General features: G+C 42.4%; 2 protein-coding genes across 2 annotated transcripts; both read left to right on the forward strand.

Moving 5' to 3' along the window:
• The first annotated feature begins 92 nt into the window (after positions 1–92).
• Positions 93–3,945, forward strand: nsmce2 (NSE2 (MMS21) homolog, SMC5-SMC6 complex SUMO ligase). The gene is made up of 6 exons (XM_083918303.1): positions 93–472; positions 957–1,063; positions 1,352–1,505; positions 2,552–2,643; positions 2,954–3,060; positions 3,523–3,945. The coding sequence occupies exons 1-6, from the start codon at positions 358–360 to the stop codon at positions 3,632–3,634; spliced, it is 687 nt and encodes a 228-aa protein (XP_083774429.1). The 5' UTR covers positions 93–357; the 3' UTR covers positions 3,635–3,945.
• A 5,028-nt stretch (positions 3,946–8,973) lies between these two features.
• On the forward strand, positions 8,974–11,176 carry lratd2b (LRAT domain containing 2b). The gene is made up of 2 exons (XM_083917744.1): positions 8,974–9,110; positions 9,385–11,176. The coding sequence occupies exon 2, from the start codon at positions 9,591–9,593 to the stop codon at positions 10,416–10,418; it is 828 nt and encodes a 275-aa protein (XP_083773870.1). The 5' UTR covers positions 8,974–9,110; positions 9,385–9,590; the 3' UTR covers positions 10,419–11,176.
• The last annotated feature ends 10,853 nt before the right edge of the window (positions 11,177–22,029 follow it).

Genomic DNA, 22,029 nt, shown 5'->3' on the forward strand with positions numbered 1-22,029 from the left:
CTATTGTTCATAATGTTGTCTCTTTGGTCAAGGCTTTTATTTTGAAAAAACAAACCTGGAAGTCGGACTTCAGCCATACCGACTGTTGTAAACGTTAGTTATTCTGTTCGCGGGTGATTTGCGTGTTTTCTTGTAATGTGTCACCTTCGGTTGTTATCTTTCTATTAGTCAAACAAACGGACACAGATAAATACACTTTTACTTTACAGCCAAACAGTAGCTCGTCAATTTGCTTAACGTTACCAGTTCAGAAGCAGGTTAGCCACCTAGGCTAACGTTACTTTAGCTTAACGTAACTTTGGGTTGTTCCTAACGCTCGTGTGTGTGGGTCTCGGGGGAGACAAGAGACCTGTCGCGATGTCTCTCAGCGCCGTTCACGGAACTGTGTCGAGCCTGAAGTCGTGTCAGGCAGATATCGGGACGGGGATGGACATAGTGACCGATGTGGCTATGGACCTGGCGGAAACAAAGGGTAAACAAGCATTTACCGTAACGTATGACTGATGCCAACTTCGTTCACTGTGCTGGTCATGATGGTAATTTACCAGTAATTGTATGCCTGTATTTTTACTGTATTTTGTTGTATATTTACTGAAATAGCTATCGGTTTAAGTTGCAAGTTTCTATTTTGAGGTAAGTCCCTTGTAACGTTACTTCAGAGTTATTTTTATGATACTCTACAGTAGTGTAAGTAATCAAGTTAGTGACCAACTACAACAAGTACAGCGTCATGGTCCAATAATATAGGCCTACCGATAATATACTTGCAGAGGCCATTATAGCGGGGGCTTGTGCTTTTAATTATGTTAATGCTTGAGTAATTATTATTTTTATTTAAATAAGCAAGACTTTGAATGTAATACTTTTCTATGCAATGAAATCTGTTTGTAGTGTGGTATTACTACCTTGACTAAAGTAAATGTGCCTAAATGTATGCTGTTATGTTGCGGATGAAGAGGTGAACCCTGGCATCAAAGAGATGGAGGCCATGATTCTGGAGTGCGCCAAGCTGGACAGAGAGATTAACTACTTTGTTGACATTGTGGAACAAGTCACAGCAGAGGTGAGGGCAACCTGGCATAGTCTTATCAGTTGAAAATTAGAAAACCCTTTCCCCCTTATACTAAATGACCAAGTCAGCCTCAGGGGGCATTACTGGGATAAGGGCTTAGATGTGGGAAATGTGCATACACAAATATTGATTCTTTGGAAGGTCAGCACTGGGCTATGTACATCCAGAGTTTTTGGGAGAGGAAAGTCTTACTGTCAAGGTTTTACTTTTGAATGTCAGAGAGATTGTAAATGTCAAGGAAATAGCCTAATATAAAATACCATACTTTAATTTCTGTAGGTTGCCACACAGCAGCCAGAGGCCATGTTCAGCCTGTCTGCTAAAGTTAAGGAGCAGTTCACAGAGAGAGTGGCAAGGCTATCTGACGCCGATCTGCAGAGTCACCAGAAAGTAGTGGCCTTCAAGGACGCCATCAAGAACTCTTTCAACCAAGGTAAGGCCCAGAAAGATAAGAGAAATGGATAATCTGAATTTGTCCACTGCTTGACTCAATGCAATGAATCCATGGCTTATAATAGATTTGGCTAATAGCTGTGCTTGCAGGAGGGCTTCTCATCCAAGGAGAGAGAGGGATCTTGGGATATGGGCTTTTTTTGCATGATAATTAGCTTAATTACAACTACCTTTATTTATCATTGAATAACTATGTTTGCCTGTAACCCTGTAGTGTTTATTTTCTGCTTTTTAATTGCCCTAATTCCCCCCCTTCATAACAACGCAGCCATACTCGAACAATGCCTTATTTTTAGGTTCTACTTTAGGCACTACAAATGATATTTATGCTGCACCATTGTTATTTTTCCAGTCTGACTCAGTCCCAAAAGTTGCATTTGGTGAGGAAAATCCTATTCTGAGGACATAATTGAACATACAGTTGATGTATTCTATCAACCCATCACTCATTATTATTCACTGAATGAGTGCCAGATCCCCTCGTGCTTTTGTTCAGAGATACTTTATAAAGTGTAGACTGAGCTGTCTTAAACTGAAATTAGAATATGCATTCCTATTGGCTGGGCAGTTGCATCACTTCCTGGAAGAGCTTAAGGAGGCATCATGAGGTTTGTTTTTTCATACCTTGAGCACAGGATGGCCTTTGACAATTTAGTTGTAGTAGATGTAGTACATGGTAGATATTGGGAACTTTATAGGTTGGCTAAAAAAGGGGAGATTGCTTCATGTCTGGGTGGGTGTGTTACATGTCTGTTTTGTGCTAATATTGATGTATGTGTCTTATGCCAGTAAGAGTTTGCAAGGGTGGTAAACACCAAATCCTTCATATGGACGCTGGTTTATTTTTTACACATGTTTATATTAGTATTTAATAACATGCAGAATTATCTCTGTCTTAACCATCTAAGTGGGACATGTTGCTGTATTCCATACTTGTAGTTTCATGTCCAGTTCCTCCTGCCATCCAGTTCATCATTTGTTACTGTGATTGGACATTTGGAAGCTCGCTGTATGTTGTGTTTTCAGCCAACGAAGAGGCACGAGAGAACATGGAGGATCTTGATGAAGACATCGCTGTTACACAGACGCAAGTCAACGTCATCTGTCCACTCACACAGGTAGCCTGCTGATGTCTTATTTTACTCCTCTACATATTCTCTGAATGCTTTTTCTAATGCTTTTGCTAATTCCTGACAACAACATATTAGTTTCAGTATCAACGAAACACTTAAATTCACTTAAAAGGGATACTCCACTCAGAACATGATTCTACCTCTTTTCCCTGTATTGGCAATATAAGGGAACATATCTGAAGAAAAAGAAAAAAACAGATATCTTGATTGCCAAATATGAATTCAAATGAGGTTTTAGGCCTATATGTGTTTTGGGAGGAGTAGCTGGCCCTTATAACGTGACTTTGTATTAAAGGTGGAAATGGTGAACCCGATGAAGAATACGAAGTGTAACCACCACTATGATGCAGACGGCATACTGGGCCTGATCAAAGCAAGACAAAGCCAGAAAAAGAAATGCCGGTAAGACACTTTCCCTCGGAGGACAGTTGGAAAGTTGAGTCAGGTGTTGCAGCAATAAACAACTCGGCGTGCTGGTGTTGGATCAGCACTCTGTCTTAATTCACATGTTCTTTTTTTATTCTGCTTTGATGTGGGAATGAAATTAAACCTGACGGCTCCTAAAGGAATAATGTTGAAATCCCAGTGCTGGTCTATGTTCTTATCAAAGGCATGTGCCTGACTGTGGACATTGTGCACACCTCACATGCACAATTGTAACAGCAATACTTAAAGAGGGCTTTCCTATTGTGGTGAGGTGTATGACTGATGAAGTGCTGTTATGCTTGTGGTCCCACTTTGTGGTCCCTGAGGTGCCTGTTGGTATCAATGCAGAGATGTTTTTAAACTCACATTTGCTCACATTCGTTTACCCTTTGCTCTTTAAACATGTAAGGCGTCTCTCTCCTTCTCTCCATCCTCTAGCTGTCCTGTGGTAGGCTGTGGGAACACAGATGTGAAACAGTCAGATCTGATTCCTGACCAGATGCTGAGGAGAAGGATCCAAAACCAAAAGAGAAACAGCCAGTATACTTAGTACTTTCTTCTTTTTTTTACATTTTTACTGGCAGAATCATTCATCACAAAACCTGTGCCACGGACATTATTTGTTTGAGAAAGGAATATTTTGTTATTATTTTGGAACAGTATTGAGTACGCCAGTTTTAACTATGTTTCCCTGTGTTTTTTGGAAATTTTTCAATTTTTAATTCAGACATTTGTTCCTCAGGAAAACTCTGCTGTCTGATTGAATTAGAATTAAAGATGTTTTGACTTGTTTGTTTTTCATCTGGAGCATTTTTATGTGTTCCAGTCCTGTTGAATGTAAATAAAATCTGAAGACCTATTCATACTTTTATACTAGCAAATTTGTGTTTGTAATTGGAAGTACAGGTATTTTCCTATCTTTACATGATGCAGTAAGTTGACAGAACCACAAGAGAGCAGTGTCTGCATCTGTTTTCATCTCTGGATTATGATCAGCACCAGGTATGCTGGATGATTATTAGTGGAGTTGTGATTACTACTGGCAACTATAAAGTGCTCATTTGAGTCTTTCATCAGGTTGTACCTTAAAAACTGTCTATGAACAGAGATCTATTCACATTTAAAATGTTGGGATCTTAATGTGACTTGGTTCTCATGAAATGGTTCCTTCTTAATGTAGATAACTAAAGTAGAATTTTGGCGATACTAAATTAATTTCCTCAAACAAACCTATAGTGAATGGGCAACAAACAAACCACTCTGAAACATCTGCAGGAATGCACTAATATGATTAAGTCTCTCCCTTCTTGCTTGCTCTTGCTCCTTGTGAAGGGTCTTTGTTCCAAAGAGAAACAAACAAAGGCAGTCCTGAGATGAAACTAAGTGAAGCTAATCTTTTAATAACCTTGCAACAGGCATTTTCAGAAATCTCTAATTGCTCTTCCCCTCCAAAGACCATCACACAGCACTGAGAGCATTTTGCCAATAAACCTTCACTGGCAACAAATGTTGACTCATTCATTTCTGTACTTCGTTTTGAATTACCATCCGGCAAATCTAATTTTGTTTACTGCGCAACATGTGAAGTCACAGGTAATTTCACAACAAGGGTTCAATTTGTGGGAAGTGCACGCAAACACGCATCAGCATTGCATTCACTGTATCACAGCCAGAGCCATTAAGCTGTTTCTCTGGAGGGCGGCAGAGCCGTAAATATCCTCACAAATTCAATCTTAATATTGTACAGCCATGCAGTGCTTTGGAAAAGAACAATCAATTCCCCATTGATGTTTGCTTTCCTCTGGTTATGTTTGATCTGGAATTCACATGCACCAGTTCAAAAGCTCCAATAAGTAGGTGTAATGGCTGACAGACACTGTAAGCTTCAATATCTGGCTTTTCAAATGTGGATTTTACCTTTTTGCAGCAAGAGAACATAGTCTTACTCCCTGGCGCAGGAGTCTTGGCCGGGGCAGTGCCAGAGAGGGAGAACAGCGGGGTTCAGATCAGACTGGTATTCCAAAATTCTGGTTTGATTAAGCCGTCATGCTTTTCTCCAAATGCTTTTTGGGGCTTAATCCAAACACTTTGACACTTCATCAAAAAAAAAGAGGGATTCATTGTGCTCTTGACACACTAACCACGTGACCTCTCCCTCTGAAGAGAATAAAACAATTTCCTTTAGTGCAAAGTTGAGACTGCATGTGATAACAGACCTTCTGTGAAGAGTGCACAAACAGAACAAAATGTTCAACACCACTGTACTCGATGTAACTTGCATAATTAGTGGTGGGATTCCTATGTTACCACTCAAAAATTGCATACTCGTGAGTATGCCTTTTCACTAACTCAGTAGGAAAAGCACAGGTTTAAAATACAGTAAAAGAAATGGCTGCTGAATTTCAGGGTCCTGCTATTGTGCATGCTGGCTCCCTGTCGCACTGTGATGACTTACTGGGACAATTGAATAGAAAAGAGCCATTGTTAATGTTAATAACCACCTGTGCTCTTCCTTCTTTGACACTGCTGTAAAAAAAAAAATCTATTGTAAAGTTTAATTTAGGCAAAGAGTTCATTTCAGAGATGCCATGACTTTGTCGATCCCCCCACTGGCATTATTTTTTTTTTTTAGATCTTTATAGTTCACAAGGTTTGGAGGAATAATCCAAATCCAGTGCAAAGATAATATACAGAAAGAACCATCTAAAGATATGAGTTCAGTTTGGATTTGATTGTATAAAGTTATGTCTGGTTGATTTCATCAAATGAACCAACCTTTGGTGGGTAAGTTTGTGTTTAAAAGAATGAAGAAAACTCCCGCTGAATGTAGCTCAGTGGATGTTCAGACAGGAAGACTGTCCCTCGTCATCTTATCTCACATCTCTCTCGTTCTGTCACTTTCCATTCCAGGCACGTTAAACTGTCGGCTAATTGTGCGGGTCACCACTTCACTCTAACCTATCATGTCTCCCATGATGTGCCTCAGTCTATCAGGCTGTAGCTGTCCAAAGTTTAAAAGGGTTCTCTCTTTTGCTGTCAGCTGTCATTCCAGGTTGACAGGCGATGGCAAACACCTGCCTCCACCCCATTCACCTCCAAGTCTTCAGCAGCATCTCCATCATCTGGACTCCTTCTCCGTTGCATCAGTCATCTCCTCTTCACCACTAACACCAGTGTCTAGACTCCATCGGCAGGGGTGGGATCCTTAAGTCTCTCCTGATAGAATTGGATGTAGTGTCCATTGGTGGTATTTTCCTCTTTATGATCCTAATCTTTAAACTGCATCAAGAGTCCCTGCATACAACAAAGTAATCTGGCAAATAGATCTCACTTTATAATCAGATTTCACTTTTAAACCTCATTTCATCAAAACCAACATCTTTCTGAGTAAGGAAATAATGACATAATAAATTGGTACACTGACTGATTCAAACCAATCATCCAGTGTTGACTGCAAAGGGCAGAATTTCAAGAGAAAGTGGTCCAACCAGCGTGGATGTCTTTCACCATTTCACCTTTCTGTTCATAAAGTTTGGATGTTTTTTTTATTTATTATTATTTCCTTACAAGCTTTTTTTAAGGGCTCATACACTTTTTTGTAGAACTGCATGAAAACTACTTTTGTTCGTTAAAAGATCTTGTGATGATACACTGAGATATACTGTGCTATGTTGTATGGTTTTGATTTTTTGGGATTATTATTCTCCCCCTTTGAAAATTCAGTGTGTGGTATTGAGAAGTGGGTTTATCGTGAACTAATACGTTTTCTTTTTTAAATGATGTTTCCCTATCTATGACTTTCCACATCTCTATATTATAGGATAGCACCAATCCCTTTTTAATTTGATTGTTTATACAATAGTATACTGAACTTGTAAAATGTGTTCAACTACATTAATTAATGAATTAATCAATTACAGTATTTTACTTTGATATACTGCCTAAAGGTTGAATATGTAGAATGAGCAGAACACTGCTATCTAGTGTCTCAAGATTGTAGTCAACAACCAAATATAATTGAAAGCAGTCAGGTTGCCAGGTTGGTCAGACCCGGTCCAGCAGCACACAGGAGACTAGAGTCTGTTTGAGCCTGTTGAACCCATCCCCTCCGTCAAATAGCACCATTATAACAAGGATTGTAGAGGAGTTTGACTGACAGTTAGCGTAACCCGTTACAGCTAAGAAAATAGAAAAGTTAGCTTACCGATCAAGGAGAAACCAGGCCCCCACCACAGCGACTTCCTGGTTGATCGAATAAGGAAGTGCCAAAAACTGAAGTTCTCTGAGTAGTTTGCACAGCAAAGCAGTTTCTCATTGACCCCAATGTTACACAGGCCATTTTCACATAATTAAACCTGTTTAAGGCCTGGTACAAAAAACATTCTAGTTTGTCTGTTAAAGTCATATCTCCATGACAACACTTAGGGGGGTGGGTTATTTTGTACGAGGCTAGTTTTTATTTTATTAGAGGTTAAAGTTTATGAATGAATGAATGCTAGCCTCTGGCCCTTCACTTCACCAGGCTAGTTGTCAAGATTAGCATGCTAACTCCTTCATCTTGACCTGGACTGTGGTCATCCTTGTGGTGGTGTTACCATAAGTGACAAGATGGTTTGCTCTTCGATCAACTGGACAAGCAGATGGTTTAGGAACACACTATGTTAACGTTAGCTCTGTTATGCAAATTAAATATCCGCACTTGCACCATGACTTGCGATACAGCCCACTATCTATGGCACATACACACATATCTGGAGCACCAGGAGGGTTCGGGCTGTGAGGGTCGGTGTTTTACAGTCTATGGGCATGGGACTGTGTTGAATATCAGTTTAAATCATAGATCATAAATGCTGGCTGCTTGCACTTGACTCCCAGAGCCGGTGTAATCTCCACTAGAGACACGGTGTGCCGTATCAGCCTCTATCCTCTAAAAAATTCAGTTCCCGTTACAAAATTTAAAAAAATGACTTCCCTCCTCGTCCCATAAAAAATCTCAACACTGACTCCCACTCCAGTTTATCTAGTAATGCGTTCTGTTAGCCTAGCTGGGCGGTGGAGGTAATGTGGCTTATTCTGTAAACGTCAGCCAGACTTCCTAGCTCCCTGCCCCCAATGTCACATCGATGCCCTTTTTTGGTAAGAGGAAATGAGGCAGAGTTAAAGTTTGAAAAGATGGCGGCTCACAGAGGCGAGTACGATTGGATCAAGTTGAGAGAACGGGCCCCAAACGGAGAGGCTACGTCCATTTTTAATACAGTCAAGGAGAAATGTAGCCATTGCGTTTTAATGCCGCTGAACTCCTTTCTCTCAGTCCATGGAGTGAATGCTTGGCCTACATTGACACTCATTTTTTGCCCGTCTCCAGCCACTCAGCTGCTGGATTGGCAAACTCCATTTCACCCAGAGCCAGCCTACAGTAACGTTAGCAACGCTGATCAAACAGACAACCCTGGGGGCCCCGCAATGCCAGCAGCTATTGACTGGTAAAATGTAAACAAAACTTGACAGAAAGTCATTGTTAAACCCATCAAAAAAAATGTCAAATATTAATTCAGACTATTTTATTTTTTTATGGAAAAGCAATACTTTCATTCTGTACCCCTCTAAACACCCAGTGTTTTTTTTTTTTTTGTTTTTTAGAAATATAGCTTTAATGAAGATTCTACATACTCAACCTTTAACTAATCTCATAATAATCTTCCCTATGTGCTAGATTTGTTTCCATTTGAAGTCAAATGGAGACTGAATATGTAAATGAGGCAAAGGGCGTCCTGTCGCTTTAAATGACAACCCCTCCCAGCAGTCACTGGGTCCTGGGTGAGTTTCACTGCAACACGCACTGTGATTCACACTACAGTCAGTCTGTACGGCGGAGCAAACCACACAACAGCCTCCCGTACGGGAAGGAGCCGCCGCCAGCACGCTCTGAAATCCTGTTCATTTTACCGATGTGACAACAGGAGTGTGTGAGTGCGTGTGCGTGTGTGTTAAGCGGGAGAAAGCTGCCGCCAGGAGCTCAACTACAGGTGAGTCCGTCTCCTCTCCACGGAGTTGAACCTGGGTAATCCTAAGTGAGAAAGACTGACGTGACAGCAGGTGTGTGGTGGGATACGACACAGCACTGAGGTGGTGTAAAAAGTCAACATAGCAGTGAGTGTGTGGGGAAACTGTGAGCCAACAGGTGTGTCGGGTCACACCTGTTGGGAATGTAAGCCGCGCACAACACTTTGACTTGCAGATGTGTCTGTAGTGCGCTGTGAGGTCGCTGTCTAAACTTCTGTCGTGTGTGTTTATGTACAGGTCTGCGCAGGTGGTGTTCATTTGGATGCTGCACACAGCCGGACATGGATTATTGGTGCCCGTCTTCACCGCTTTGGATTTAGTTCAGACACGGCACAACCCCGCGCCTCCCTCCGCCTCTCCTCCCCGGTGAAGTGAGTGCGTCAGAACAGGTGGATCCTGTTTCTGTGTTCGGCTTTATCCTCTTCCATCCACCTGTCACCTTTATGGGGAACCAGGTGGAGAAACTAACGCATTTAAATTACGCAGAGGTGCCAACGGCGGACCCAAATGGGTTCGACCCGGACGACGACGGACCGCGGATCGGCGTCTCTTACATTTTCTCCAACGACAACGACGACGACCAGGACGACAATTTGGACCGCTTCCCGTCGGACAACAACCACGTGGCAAACCATGAGGAGAAGCCCTTCGACCCCCAGGACGAGCTGGAGTGCGCGGTCTTCTACCGAGAGGAGTGCGTGTACGAGACAAACACCGGAGCCGCGACCCACTCCGCCGAAAGTCTCCTGAACAAGTGCAGACCGGGAGACCTGCTGGAGTTTGTGGCCACTGGACAGTATCCTCAATGGGCTGTTTACGTCGGGGACTTCCAGGTGGTTCATTTACACAGGGCTGAGATCAAGAACAACTTTCTGACAGATGTGAGCCAGGGCAAAAAAGGCAGGATAGTAAACGGCCTCTACAGGTACCGTGCGCTCCCGCCGGAAGTGATCGTGCGCAACGCCCTGGATCACGTTGGGTCAAGAGACCGAGAGCTGTACTGGAGAAACTCTGAGTGCTTTGCCGCATGGTGCCGCTTTGGCAAACGGGAGTTTAAAATCGGAGGGGAGATAAGGATAGGAAAGCAGCCGTACAGGTTAAAATTACTCTTTTCAGAGAAGAAGAGTCACGTCCTGGAGTTTCAGAGCCTGGAGGACGTGATCATGGAGAAGAGGAGGAACGATCAGATTGGAAAAGATGCTGTGATGCAAGAGCTGGCCAACCACCTGAACACAACACATGAAATCAAAGAGGAGCAGTTTGCCAACTGATAGTAGATTCTCTGGTCAGCTGTGGGTTGGTGCTTTAGGTTAAAGGAGATGTTCAGTGGAAAAATGCACACTTTTCATGCTGAAAACAAAGCATGTGTGTTGTTGATGGATCATTTACCCCCCAGTCAACCAATAAGAGCTTTGTCTGTGTGCTTCATACACACTGCAACAAAAGTGCATCTGGAGAGTGAGTTACAAGTCATCATTTTCTTCCTCCAAAATGAGGAAAAGCCCTGACTTCTGGGCTGACACCTGTTGCATTCTCAAGTGCATTAGCAAATCAGATCACAAGGCTCAGAACAAAATCCCCACGGGTTAATTTGCACAGGAAACAAGTGAAAACGGCACACTGGCAAATGTCCTCCCACCTTCAAATGAGATTTTACACACTCGACCCAACATTAAGTGACTTGTTATGATGGATACATTTGCATCAGAGCAGCACCTGCAGTCTAATCATTTGGAGTTGAAGTCTGAATTTAATTAGCCGTTATTATCCTTCTAATCCAATTAATCTTTGCACAGAGGAGCGAAACCTCTCCAATGTACCTGAGGAGAGTGCTGAAAGCTCCGCTCCTGTATAACTCAGGTGATGGTGATCAGTGCAGATTGGACAAGGGAGGACTACTTGCTTTTGTTATTGTGCATCAACCTTGAGGATTCCCTTCGGTCGCTTTATATCCAATCATCACACAGCTTTACCCACTCTTTGACTATACTTTGTGGACACCGCTATGACTGTGCACTTTTACGGAGTCACTCGCTTCAACAGTTTATTTTTTGGAGAAAAAAAAAGATGTTTGTATGAAGGAATATGGAAATAAATATATATATTTGAACAGTAAAGTATTTTTTTTTCTTTTTAGTGACAGATTGCAACTTTAACCTTTTAAATGATGTATGGCAATGCAATGCTGATCAATAATGTTAAACCATTCATCACAGGAAAAGTATCTTCTAACCAAACTTTGCAGTACTGTTTTGCACAGCACAGACGGATTTGAAAGCAGCCACACCAGCACCGTCCCAATCCCAGTTCACACCCTGGAGGAGCCGTGGCTTGTCCTGTTCAACCAGTCAAATCCCATCGTTTCCTTTTGTTGTGTGATGAAGAGCGTTGGCTGCCCTGCAGTTAAAGCAGTTAATGCTGCCAGTTTTGATCTAAATTCCAACTGTGCTGAACATTTTTCTTTGTTTACATCTCTGCTGACAGAAGATAAGTCATTTTTAAAGTTTAGCTGCAGGCTGTGAATGTTCCTCACCCATATTTGGCTCTCCCCCCTTCTGCTGGAATCACACCGTTGTATTAAATCGGTCAAATGTGCCGTTTTGTTTGTTTCCACCCACAAATGAGTTCCATTTTAACTCAGCCACATCGCATCTCCATTTAATGATTTGACAGTGTGATGAGAATCATGCCATGAAAGTCAATGATATATATCAGATTACAACACGTCGATGTCGATGCAAAATTGAGATACCTACGATATTTTAAATACCAAGGTCTAAATACTGCCAAACAATAAAAGGCTGTAAAACAGTAAACAGCATGTTCACATCCAGAGGCTGCAACAGACATGACGGCAGGTTCTGAGGTTTGTCTTGAACTGTGTGACTTCTGCATTTCAGAGGAGGCTGATGACTCCCTCACAGCCACTCGCTAGATGAGTTCTTTTGTCTTTTTGTTTTGCTCTGGTTATATTTGCATGGAGATGATACTGTAGTCATTTTGCTGCAGGTAAGGTCCCACTGGACCCAAAGCAGGATCATCAGCACTGGTACCAAATAGGAAAGCTTCCGGACACATTAGCATTTCTTCAATCCTCTGTGGTCTACCACTGTGGTGTGTGTGTGTGTGTGTGTGTGTGTGTGTGTGTGTGTGTGTGTGTGTGTGTGTGTGTGTGTGTGTGTGTGTGTGTGTGTGTGTGTGTGTGTGTGTGTGTGTGTGTGTGTGTGTGTGTGTGTGTGTGTGTGTGTGTGTGTGTGTGTGTGTGTGTGTGTGTGTGTGTGTGTGTGTGTGTGTGTGTGTGTGTGTGTGTGTGTGTGTGTGTGTGTGTGTGGGGGGTGATGCATATTTATGATAATCTGTCATTTTTCTTTAGCACCAACAGTATCCGAACAGCACTGGGCGAAGGACACAATGTTAAAGCAGCTGCCGTGCAGGAGAGTTGCGTAATAGAGAATATTAACTCACATTTTCCATCATGTGTCACAACCCGGCAATGGAATCATACCTACATTGCATTAAATTTCCTTTTCTTTCCACATTTGTGGGGTTTCTGTGATCTGTGCATATGTATAGTGTTTTATAAGCTGTTAAAAACGGAGACATAACAAACACTCGGCTAAGAAAACACCATCGAGCCGTCTGCTGAATTAATATAAATCAGAGAATATGGTTTTATTGTGCAGCTTGTTTGTAAGTAAAATATTAAAGTTGCCCAGTGGAGTTTTCTTGCAAACACATTTTCTGTTTATATTAAGTGTTACTCACCAAAACATATCGGGGCGAATTCCCAAAGAATGGATTGTGGCCGCTGATAGCACTGTGAATTGTGCATCACTGGCAAATGCAATCTGCACCGTCTCAGTGTCCTATTCACAAAAGATTTACCACTAATGATATCACAGAGCAAACACGCCCATAACGTTGTGCAGCTATGGGCAGTTTTCCCTTTTGTCCATCTGACTATCCATGTGGCAAAGTATAAATCTTGCCTTTCCAAGAACACAGCAGGCGGAACAATAGCCAAGAGAAAAAGAAAAATGAAATGTTCAGACGGGGAGCTACAGGTCCTGACCGACGAGGTGCAGAGGCATTCCTCAAAACTTCAGGGAGGGAATTTAAACGTGACAGAGAGAAGCCCTATTTGTGATTTAATATCCCAGTCTGTCAGCGCTGTTGGTGTTATAAATGAGCTTCTGTTCCTACCAACTCTCTGAAGATGTTAATAATTTCCCTGTAACTGCGTGTGGCTATTGCTGATCTTTGTGCATTGGTCTGTTTCTGCAATGAGGCAAATTTGCATAGAAAGGGGCCATTTTGGGGCCACATGTATGTATATTACCTCATTTAAATACATGCATAAAGCACAGGGGCACCTAGACGTTGTGTGCTTGGCAGCACAGTTAGAGGGTGCATTTCACAAGTTGCAGGTGCTTTAAGAATGACACGATTTCTATTTGTCTTATTTGTACAGGTTTAGGGGCCATGCAAAACCTTTGGGAATTAGCCTGTCTAGTGTGTATTGTTGAGGTCTAGCATGCATGCTGAATGTATTTTCTTCCTCGTTATTTAAAATATTTAAAATTATGCATTCATCTTTGCTACCTTGCAGTTGTCTTCTTCACTGCCTATATAATCCACAGTGTTACACTTCTTTGTATGTTCACACCAACTGTTAATCAACAGTATAGCGTGAAACTATAAAAACATCACTTCATTGCGACCTTAATGGTAAACACTCCACACGGTATCTTTAATTTCACTAACAAGGCCACAACACTGTACGATATTGGAGAAGTTTAATTGGAATAGCCGGGGAATTCAAGAAGGTGGGGTGAGGGTGCGTTTAGGTGGGATGGAGAGAGGGGTCGAGGGAATGATGAGAGGGTCGATCGCCAAGGATGGAGAACGGAGTCGATCGCCAAGGATGGAGAACGGAGTCGATCGCCAGGGATGAAGGATTTGGGTCGATTGTCGGGGATGAATGGTGCAAAGCGGGTTGAGGAGTGTATGGATGTCACACCTGCCCGTGAGTGGGGTTACGCCTTGATGTGTGCTGATTCATCAACCCCCCGGGTTCATGTTCAGAAACCTCTCATTGTAGTGTGGACTACTGAGCTGCTGTCTCAAAAATGGGGGAAGAGAGGAGAAGAACAGGGTTTCTGGGGGGGAGGGTTGGGAAAACTGAGACGAACGAGAGAGAGAGTGGGTAAGACACACACACACACATATATATATATATATATATATATATATATATATATATATATATATATAAATGGTTGCACAGGTAGTTGAGTGAATGAGACACAGGTGTTGCGTTAATGAGACACGGGTTGTTTAAATGTGAGGCGTGGGTGGTGGAATTAGTGAAGGGACAGGGGTATGGTCTTGTTCCTGAACCTCAGTGAAATTAACTACATTAATTGAATGAATCCTCACAGAAATGTGGCAGTTTTCACATTCAGTCCAATATCCCAAAAAAGTTCCAGCTCTCCCTGATTAAACTCCTTAAAAGGCCACCAGCGTGATCTGCAATCTAACTCGATTATATGCGACTTGTGAGAGTGAGAGTCATCTTTTACCATAACATAAAACGTGTGTCAGGGGAAGCTTTGGGTTTGACATGTTGGCACAATCATGTCAGGCTTTTGGCCAGCGAGTCTGTCATGTTTCCTTTTGGAGGGTTGGAGGAATGCCCGCACGCTTCAGGCAAAACTGGCAACATAACAGAAGTTTGGGACGAGCCAGAGCTCAAACCAAACCCACCCCATGTTTACAGAATGTCCTTATCTACAAAAACTTCCACATGCAAACAGGTTTGAACTTTAGAGCAGTTTGCTCATGAGGAGATTCTATCTGACAGGCCTACAGGAAGTGGGTGTATTTAAGACATAGCCTCGAGTCACAGTGAGATTGTTATCCATGTGAGACAAACACGGTGTAGCTTAAAGATGGATAGTTTGAGAATATTTGACAATTTCAGGTGCTCAGCAACTTAGAATATGAGTCTCACCTCAGGGATTTTATTAGATTGATGCTTTTATGGCTCTTTTGCTGCTCAGCATCTATGAACTGCTGAAGTTTTTTGCCAGTAGATAGGATTCCTCTTGAAGCAACAAAGAATGCTGAATGGCCGTTGGGAATGAGAGTGTGCTTGTAAGATAAGATAGGGAAACAGATTACTACGTTACTACATCAGCCTTTGATTAGCAGTGCCATGTAGAATGTTTCAGTCACTTTTTAATCTACATTTTGACAGTGTGATACTCTGATAACCAGGCCACTTTCAGGTCATGTGAACAGTTAACTATAAGAAATTTGAATTTAATCACCTAAAAAAAATGTGTAATGAATAACACTGCGTTCATTAACAGTTATTGATCCACAGTTCTGCAACCCACATAACTTTCTTTTCACATTTCACTGTAAACTTTACTTCCAGCGCCATTCATCCAACTGCACTGGGTTAATCATTTATACGGGACTCCCACCACCAGTTTGACTTGGACTGAACTGTGTTTACTGTTCCTTTCACACTGTGATTCTTTCTTGTCCCGGAGGCACTGGATGGACGTTTGTTTTTTCAACCGTACAATGGCATTCCCTCCCAGTTCCAGGGAGTTATAGGGCTGATCTCCTCTTTCAAAGCAACATTCCCATAGCCTAGTTTTATGCTGTTGGTGCTTCAGCTGCTACTTTTCAATTGAATTGAGTTTGTATGCTACCACACATACAGACAGGAAACCAATGTTCCCTTCCTTCCTTTGTGGTTTCTTTCACTTTCTCTGACAAATGTGGCTGTGAAGGTAAAGCCTCTGTTAACAGCTAGGACCGGGGGATTGCTGAGTTTAGAAAAGATGAGTTTAAAGACATCATGATGATTCAAAGGAAAAAAGAACAAGGAAACAACAATAATATTGTAGCAGGTCAGGCTGGGTTTAGATACAAGCAGTGGTGGAAAATAACTCACTACATTAATCTGTACTGTACTGTACAATTTTGAGCTAGCCAAAGACCAAAGACTCCACTACAGTTATTTCATAACTTTAGTTACTGGTTACTTTTATTTAATTTTATTTTTACTCATTTGCAGAATAATACGCTAATAATAATACACAATATTATAAAAACATTTGTTTTGATGTTTTAATATATAATCAGATACAATTCGACTTTATGATCCCAAGGGGAAGCTAGGGGAGATAAAATAGTTCAACTTTGCATTAATAATTATAATTCAACAATAAAATATACATTTTTCTGAAATGGGCCATTGCTGTACTTTTAGTTTTGGTACTTTAAGTATATTTTGATGCCAATACTTTAAAATAATAGATAATGAGTAAATATTTGAATGCATACTTTGACTTCTAAGAGAGTATTTCTACACTGTGGTATTGCTACTTTAACTTAAAGATCTGAGTACTTCTTCCACTACTGGATACAAGACATCACGTGTAAGACGATGTGAGAATATCTTTGATGTGATCACGGTGACTAGAGGGAGAGCGTAAATCCTTAGACGAACGGAGCTGATGAAAAGCTTGTCAGAATGGATGAATCAGGCCCTATTCTAGTTTGAACGGTTGTGTCCAGTCAGCCGGGGCGGTCCGGTTTACACAAGCAGAGCCAGACAACAAGAAAGGGCCCAGAGGAAAGCTTCAATAAACTGACCCTGTTTCTTTGGACAGTGGTAGATGAATGAATGAATAAAAGGAAGAAAGAGGGATGGAAGGCTTGAGTTATGACCTGAAAGAGAGGGAGCAGAAATCATAGTGGTTATTAAACCCTCATACTTGAAGTGCAGTGTGACTGAGAATTGTTGCCTTCGAGCACTCTGACCTGTTGGTCAATTATTTATGGGAGGCTGATTCAATAGCTTTCAACCTTCATCCTGCCCTGCATCTTCAGATTATACTGGCTAACATCGTAGAGAGGGGGAAAAAAGGCAAAATTGTGTTTTGAGATTTAGAAACGGATTTATACTCCATACGATTTTCATCTATTTAATTCTCTTTTAAGTTACTTTCTATCAAAGAGTGAGTTAAAACAGCAATGATTGACCATATGACCCACTAATGAAAGCACTTGTACTTGCCTCTTTGCCGTGGGCCATATTAAGGACAGCGTTCCGAAAAATGCTGCTCATTCATTCCTATGAAAGTTGCTCAGCGGGGCATGGTGGCTTTAGAACGTCGCTACTTCCTGGTTGTGTAACGTCTTCTCGTATGTAGACATGTTTATGTTCCCGAGCCCGTTCCCGAGCACCAAGCAACACGAAAAACAATATAATTTAAATATAAATTTCCCACGAGACCACAGCAATCAGATAAAAAACAAACTACAGACACCAACATACCAACACAGCAACAACACAGCTAAGGAGAACACCTGGCCTGAAAAGGAGATGGACGAAGCATAGCTTTTAAATTGGTTGCATCATTCTTTAGTTATAGATTCATTCTGAGTTGTGTAATGTATGTTTTTTGTTTGTTTAATTGCATCAGTTATTATTCTCTCACTATTTAAGTTGTATTTTGTGTAATGTGATGTAATGTTTAATGTTTGAGTTGTGTTCAATGTGATTGTGTAAATTGCATTGTCACAACATAAAACTGCAGGACTCCTGGAAGAATAGGCCCTAGCCATGCTGAAGCTAAAGGGGATCCAAATAAACAAACAAACAATTCACAAAAAGTGTGAGCAGAAGAGTTGTGTCTCTGCAGAGCCTTGCACTGGGCCTTTACAGAGACGGCACCTAAGCTGCTGTAGCCACCCACCCTCAGTCTCCTGAACATAGATTGACTTTGGTAGGGTCTAAAATTATGTCCACCCCCATTTTTTTAGGAGAGGGTCTCAAGATAATCATGAGCCTTTTGATTGGTCAATCATTTTTTTGGAGGTGATCTCTTTTTCCCCGCATGGATGGGAGGGAATGGGCGAATGTGCTTCCGGGCCAAGGACAGGCGACACAAACGGTTGAGTGCTGCAGTACCTCGCTTGGCTGCTAAGCCCATAGGAGCATTTGACGGGTGCACCTGACCTGGGGACCTGCTCTGCTGAGTATTTCAGCAGACATTCCCTCCCTAAATGTAAATACGTCGCCATGCTAGTGACGCTACTGACATCAGTTGGTCTGCCGGCCAAGATCGTTACTGCCGCTTATGTTGTGTTCACTTGTAATCGAAAATCTGGAACTTCCAACTTCTAAGGCTTCTCAGGCTTGTAGTAAGGACAGAAGTGTATGAATTAAAGAGGGTAACATATTTGGGACGGACCAGAAATATAAAGGTGAATGTATGTTAATAAACTTTACAAAAGAGCAAAAAAAAACCCACACATAGCAACCATGAAGGTGATAAGATAGAGAAAAGAACAGGCTCACCTACAGTTATATCTTACTGCCAAAGAGGCTGCTAGAAACATAACTGGACTACATAAATCTTTGCATGGACTGCAATGTCCCAGCTCGGACTATAACCTGCTACGCCAACAACAAACTCTGGATCACCAAGGACATTAAGGCCATCCTCAATGAAAAGAAGAGAGCGTTCAGAGAGGGCAACCATGAGGAGGTGAGGAGCGTGCAAGGGGGTACTGAAACTGATAATCAGGGAGGCTAAAGACGATTATAGGAGAAAGAACAAACTCCAGCGAAACAACATAAGGGATGTGTGGAGTTGTATGAGAACCATCACCGGGTTCCAGAAGACTGGTAGCACAGGGTTGGAGGACCGTGTGGACCAGGCCAATTAACTGAACCTATTTTTCAATAGGTTTGATACTGCGGCCCATCCCCCACATGACTCTGCTGCTGGCTGCCCTTTAACTACTGCCACTTTACCTGCCCCCACTCCTCCTCCCTACAGACCCCTTGACTGCCCCTCACCATCTCATTTCAAACCTACCTATTCCACCCCTCCCCTCTGCTCTACATCATGTCCTCCACAACCTGACGACCTCAGCCCTCCCCTAACGGTCACCTCTACAGTGTCCTTCACGCCTGATCTGGTGAGAAGACAGCTGACAAGACTCTGGCAAAGCTGCAGGCCCCGAGGGCGTGTTTCCCAGGGTGCTTAAAGCCTGTGCCCCCCAGCTTTGTGGAGTACTGAGTCAAGTTTTCAGCCTGACCTTGCACCTCCAGAGGGTCCCTGTGCTGTGGAAGACGTCGTGCCCCATGCCTGTGCCGAAGACGCCGCGTCCCAGTGGCTCTCAGGACTACAGACCGGTGGCCCTGATGTCCCACATCACCAAGACCATGAAGAGACTCATCCTAGAGCAGCTATGGTCAGTCCCTCCACTCATCCACTACAGTTTGCTTACCAGACCTGCCTTGGACTGCATCACCTACCTGCTGAACAGAGTCTACAGTCATCTGGACAAGCCTGCGACCACTGTGAGAGTCATGTTCTTTGTCTTCTCCAGTGCATTCAACACCATCTGTCCGGCTTTACTGGGTGAGAAAATGGCTGCGATGCAGGTGGAGGCCCCCATCGTGTCCTGGATTGTGGATCACCTGATGGGCAGACCACAGTATGTACGCCTACAGAACTGTGTGTCGGACAGGGTGGTCAGCAACACTGGGGCCCCACAGGGGACTGTCCTCTCCCCCTTTCTCTTCACCCTCCTGGAAGTCCTGGAAAGGGGGATGAAAGTGAATACAGTACTGTTGTGGGCGACTTTGTCACTTGGAGTGCGCTGAATCATTTGCAGCTCAACGTGACTAAAACAAAGAAGCTCGTAGTGGATCTGAGGAGGGTGAAAACACCTGTAACCCTTGTCTCCATCCAGTGGGTCCCTGTGTCCACTGACACAGGAGTATAAGTACCTGGGGGTGTACTTCAATAATAAGTGGACTTTTCTTCCTGAGGAGGCTGAGGTCCTTTAACATCTGTCGGACGATGCTGAGGATGTTTTATGAGTCTGTTGGGGCCAGTGCGACCTTCTTCGCTGTCACATGCTGGGGCAGTGGGCTGAAGGTCGCAGACACCAACAGACTGAACAAACTGATCAGGGGGGCCGGTGATGTTGTGGGGGAGGAGCTGGACACCCTGATGGCCGTGGCAGAGAGGAGGATGCTGTCCAGGCTCCGGTCTATCCTGGACAATGTCTCCCACCCTCTCTACGACACACTGGCCCAGCGGAGGAGCACCTTCAGCAGAAGACTCCTCACACCCGGATGCACCACAGAGCGCCACAGGAAATCTTTCCTGCGTGTGGTCATTAAAATATAAAACACATCCCTTGGAGAGTCTGTCAACCCCTCTCTGTGATTCAGACTCAACCACAGACAATCTTTGATCTTGTATATATTTCACTACTGTAAATATTATTTCTGTACATTTAAATTGAGTTTTTTCTAATATATGTTTAGTCTGTATAGTATTTCTATTGAATTTAACTTATCTAAATTAAAATCCTTAGGAAATAGTTTTTTGCTTATGACCAATTATATAAGTGTCAGTTTTTTGTGTGGAGTGTGCTTCACTTGGCAGCCAGACTCATTCTGCGACGGCCTGTCTTTGTTTTGGCGATTAATAAAGCCTACCCTTGTGGCTCTTTTCAGAACTTCCCAGATCGCAGGAGATTGAATTAGTACTTCTTGCTCTTCTTTAATTTCAACTCCATTTTGCTGCGCCTGTGTCAGTTTAATTGTCAGGGACAAAAGTTTTCTTATGTGCATCACTGATAACAAAACAAATCAGGTAACCCACTCTGTTATAAGTTTCTTCCCTGCCTCACTCTTTCCTTGTTTGCTTTTTTTTCCCTTCTGACTTATATTCTGCTTTTTGTTTTTTGAGTAGTGATGATGTCCATGACTCAGACTTTTTAACATCTGCTTTTTGCGCTACAGCTAACTATGTCCTATTCTTTCTAATGAATTGCAGATTATAGATGACTGCAGGCGGTTTAGAGAGATGGTGTCCTTCCTGCACGCCACACAGAAAAAGAAACAGTGGAGCAAATACTGGCACTGGAGTCAGAATCACTATCGAGTGTCTAAAGGAGTCCACAACCAGACTATATATATATATATATATATATATATATATATATATATATATATATATATATATATATATATATATATTCATATATGCAGTCCAAGTTTACAATTCATGAAAATCTAAACAAATAAAAATAAAAACTGAAAGAATAGCATTAAAAAAAAATAAAACAGGTTGGATACTGGACACATTTACAGTATGTACATAAATACATCTAAACACACACACACACTCACACACACACACACACACACACACACACACACACACACACACACACACACACACACACACACACACACACACACACACACGTACACGTACATGCCAATTACAGGGAGTGGTCAAATTCAGTAACATAGTCATCCATCTGTTTGAAAAGGAGAGGACAGGCTGGCCAATAACCTTCTAGTCTCATTTGAAGATGTCATTCTAACTTCCTTACTTTGTGAGTCACTTTCTCCATGAGTTTTACATCTTGAACCAATCATACCACCCTTCCCATTTTAGCAAACCTTGGGATTTGTTTTCTTATTTGCTGCTGTTATTCTGAGGATTCTGAAAAGACGGTTAGTGCAGATTAAGGCATGAACCACTGATCCATTATTTTACAGGAGTATGACTTGCAGGCATGACGTCTACGTCCACTGTGACCGCTGATGCTGAATGGAAAAAAGGTCTGCACGTTGTTTAGAAAAGGTTATACCAAGTGACATTTTCAGTGTGTGTGTGTGTGTGTGTGTGTGTGTGTGTGTGTGCGCGCGCGCGCGCATGTGTGTCTATATGTACTGTAGCAAAATTAACTTACCAGTACCATGCATGTGTGGGTGACTGTTTAATAAAGTTCTTCATGCTTCTGTGCAAATAGATTGAG

Source organism: Echiichthys vipera (assembly GCF_963691815.1).
Source record: "Echiichthys vipera genome assembly, chromosome: 8".
In the NCBI taxonomy this organism is placed as follows: domain Eukaryota; kingdom Metazoa; phylum Chordata; class Actinopteri; order Perciformes; family Trachinidae; genus Echiichthys; species Echiichthys vipera.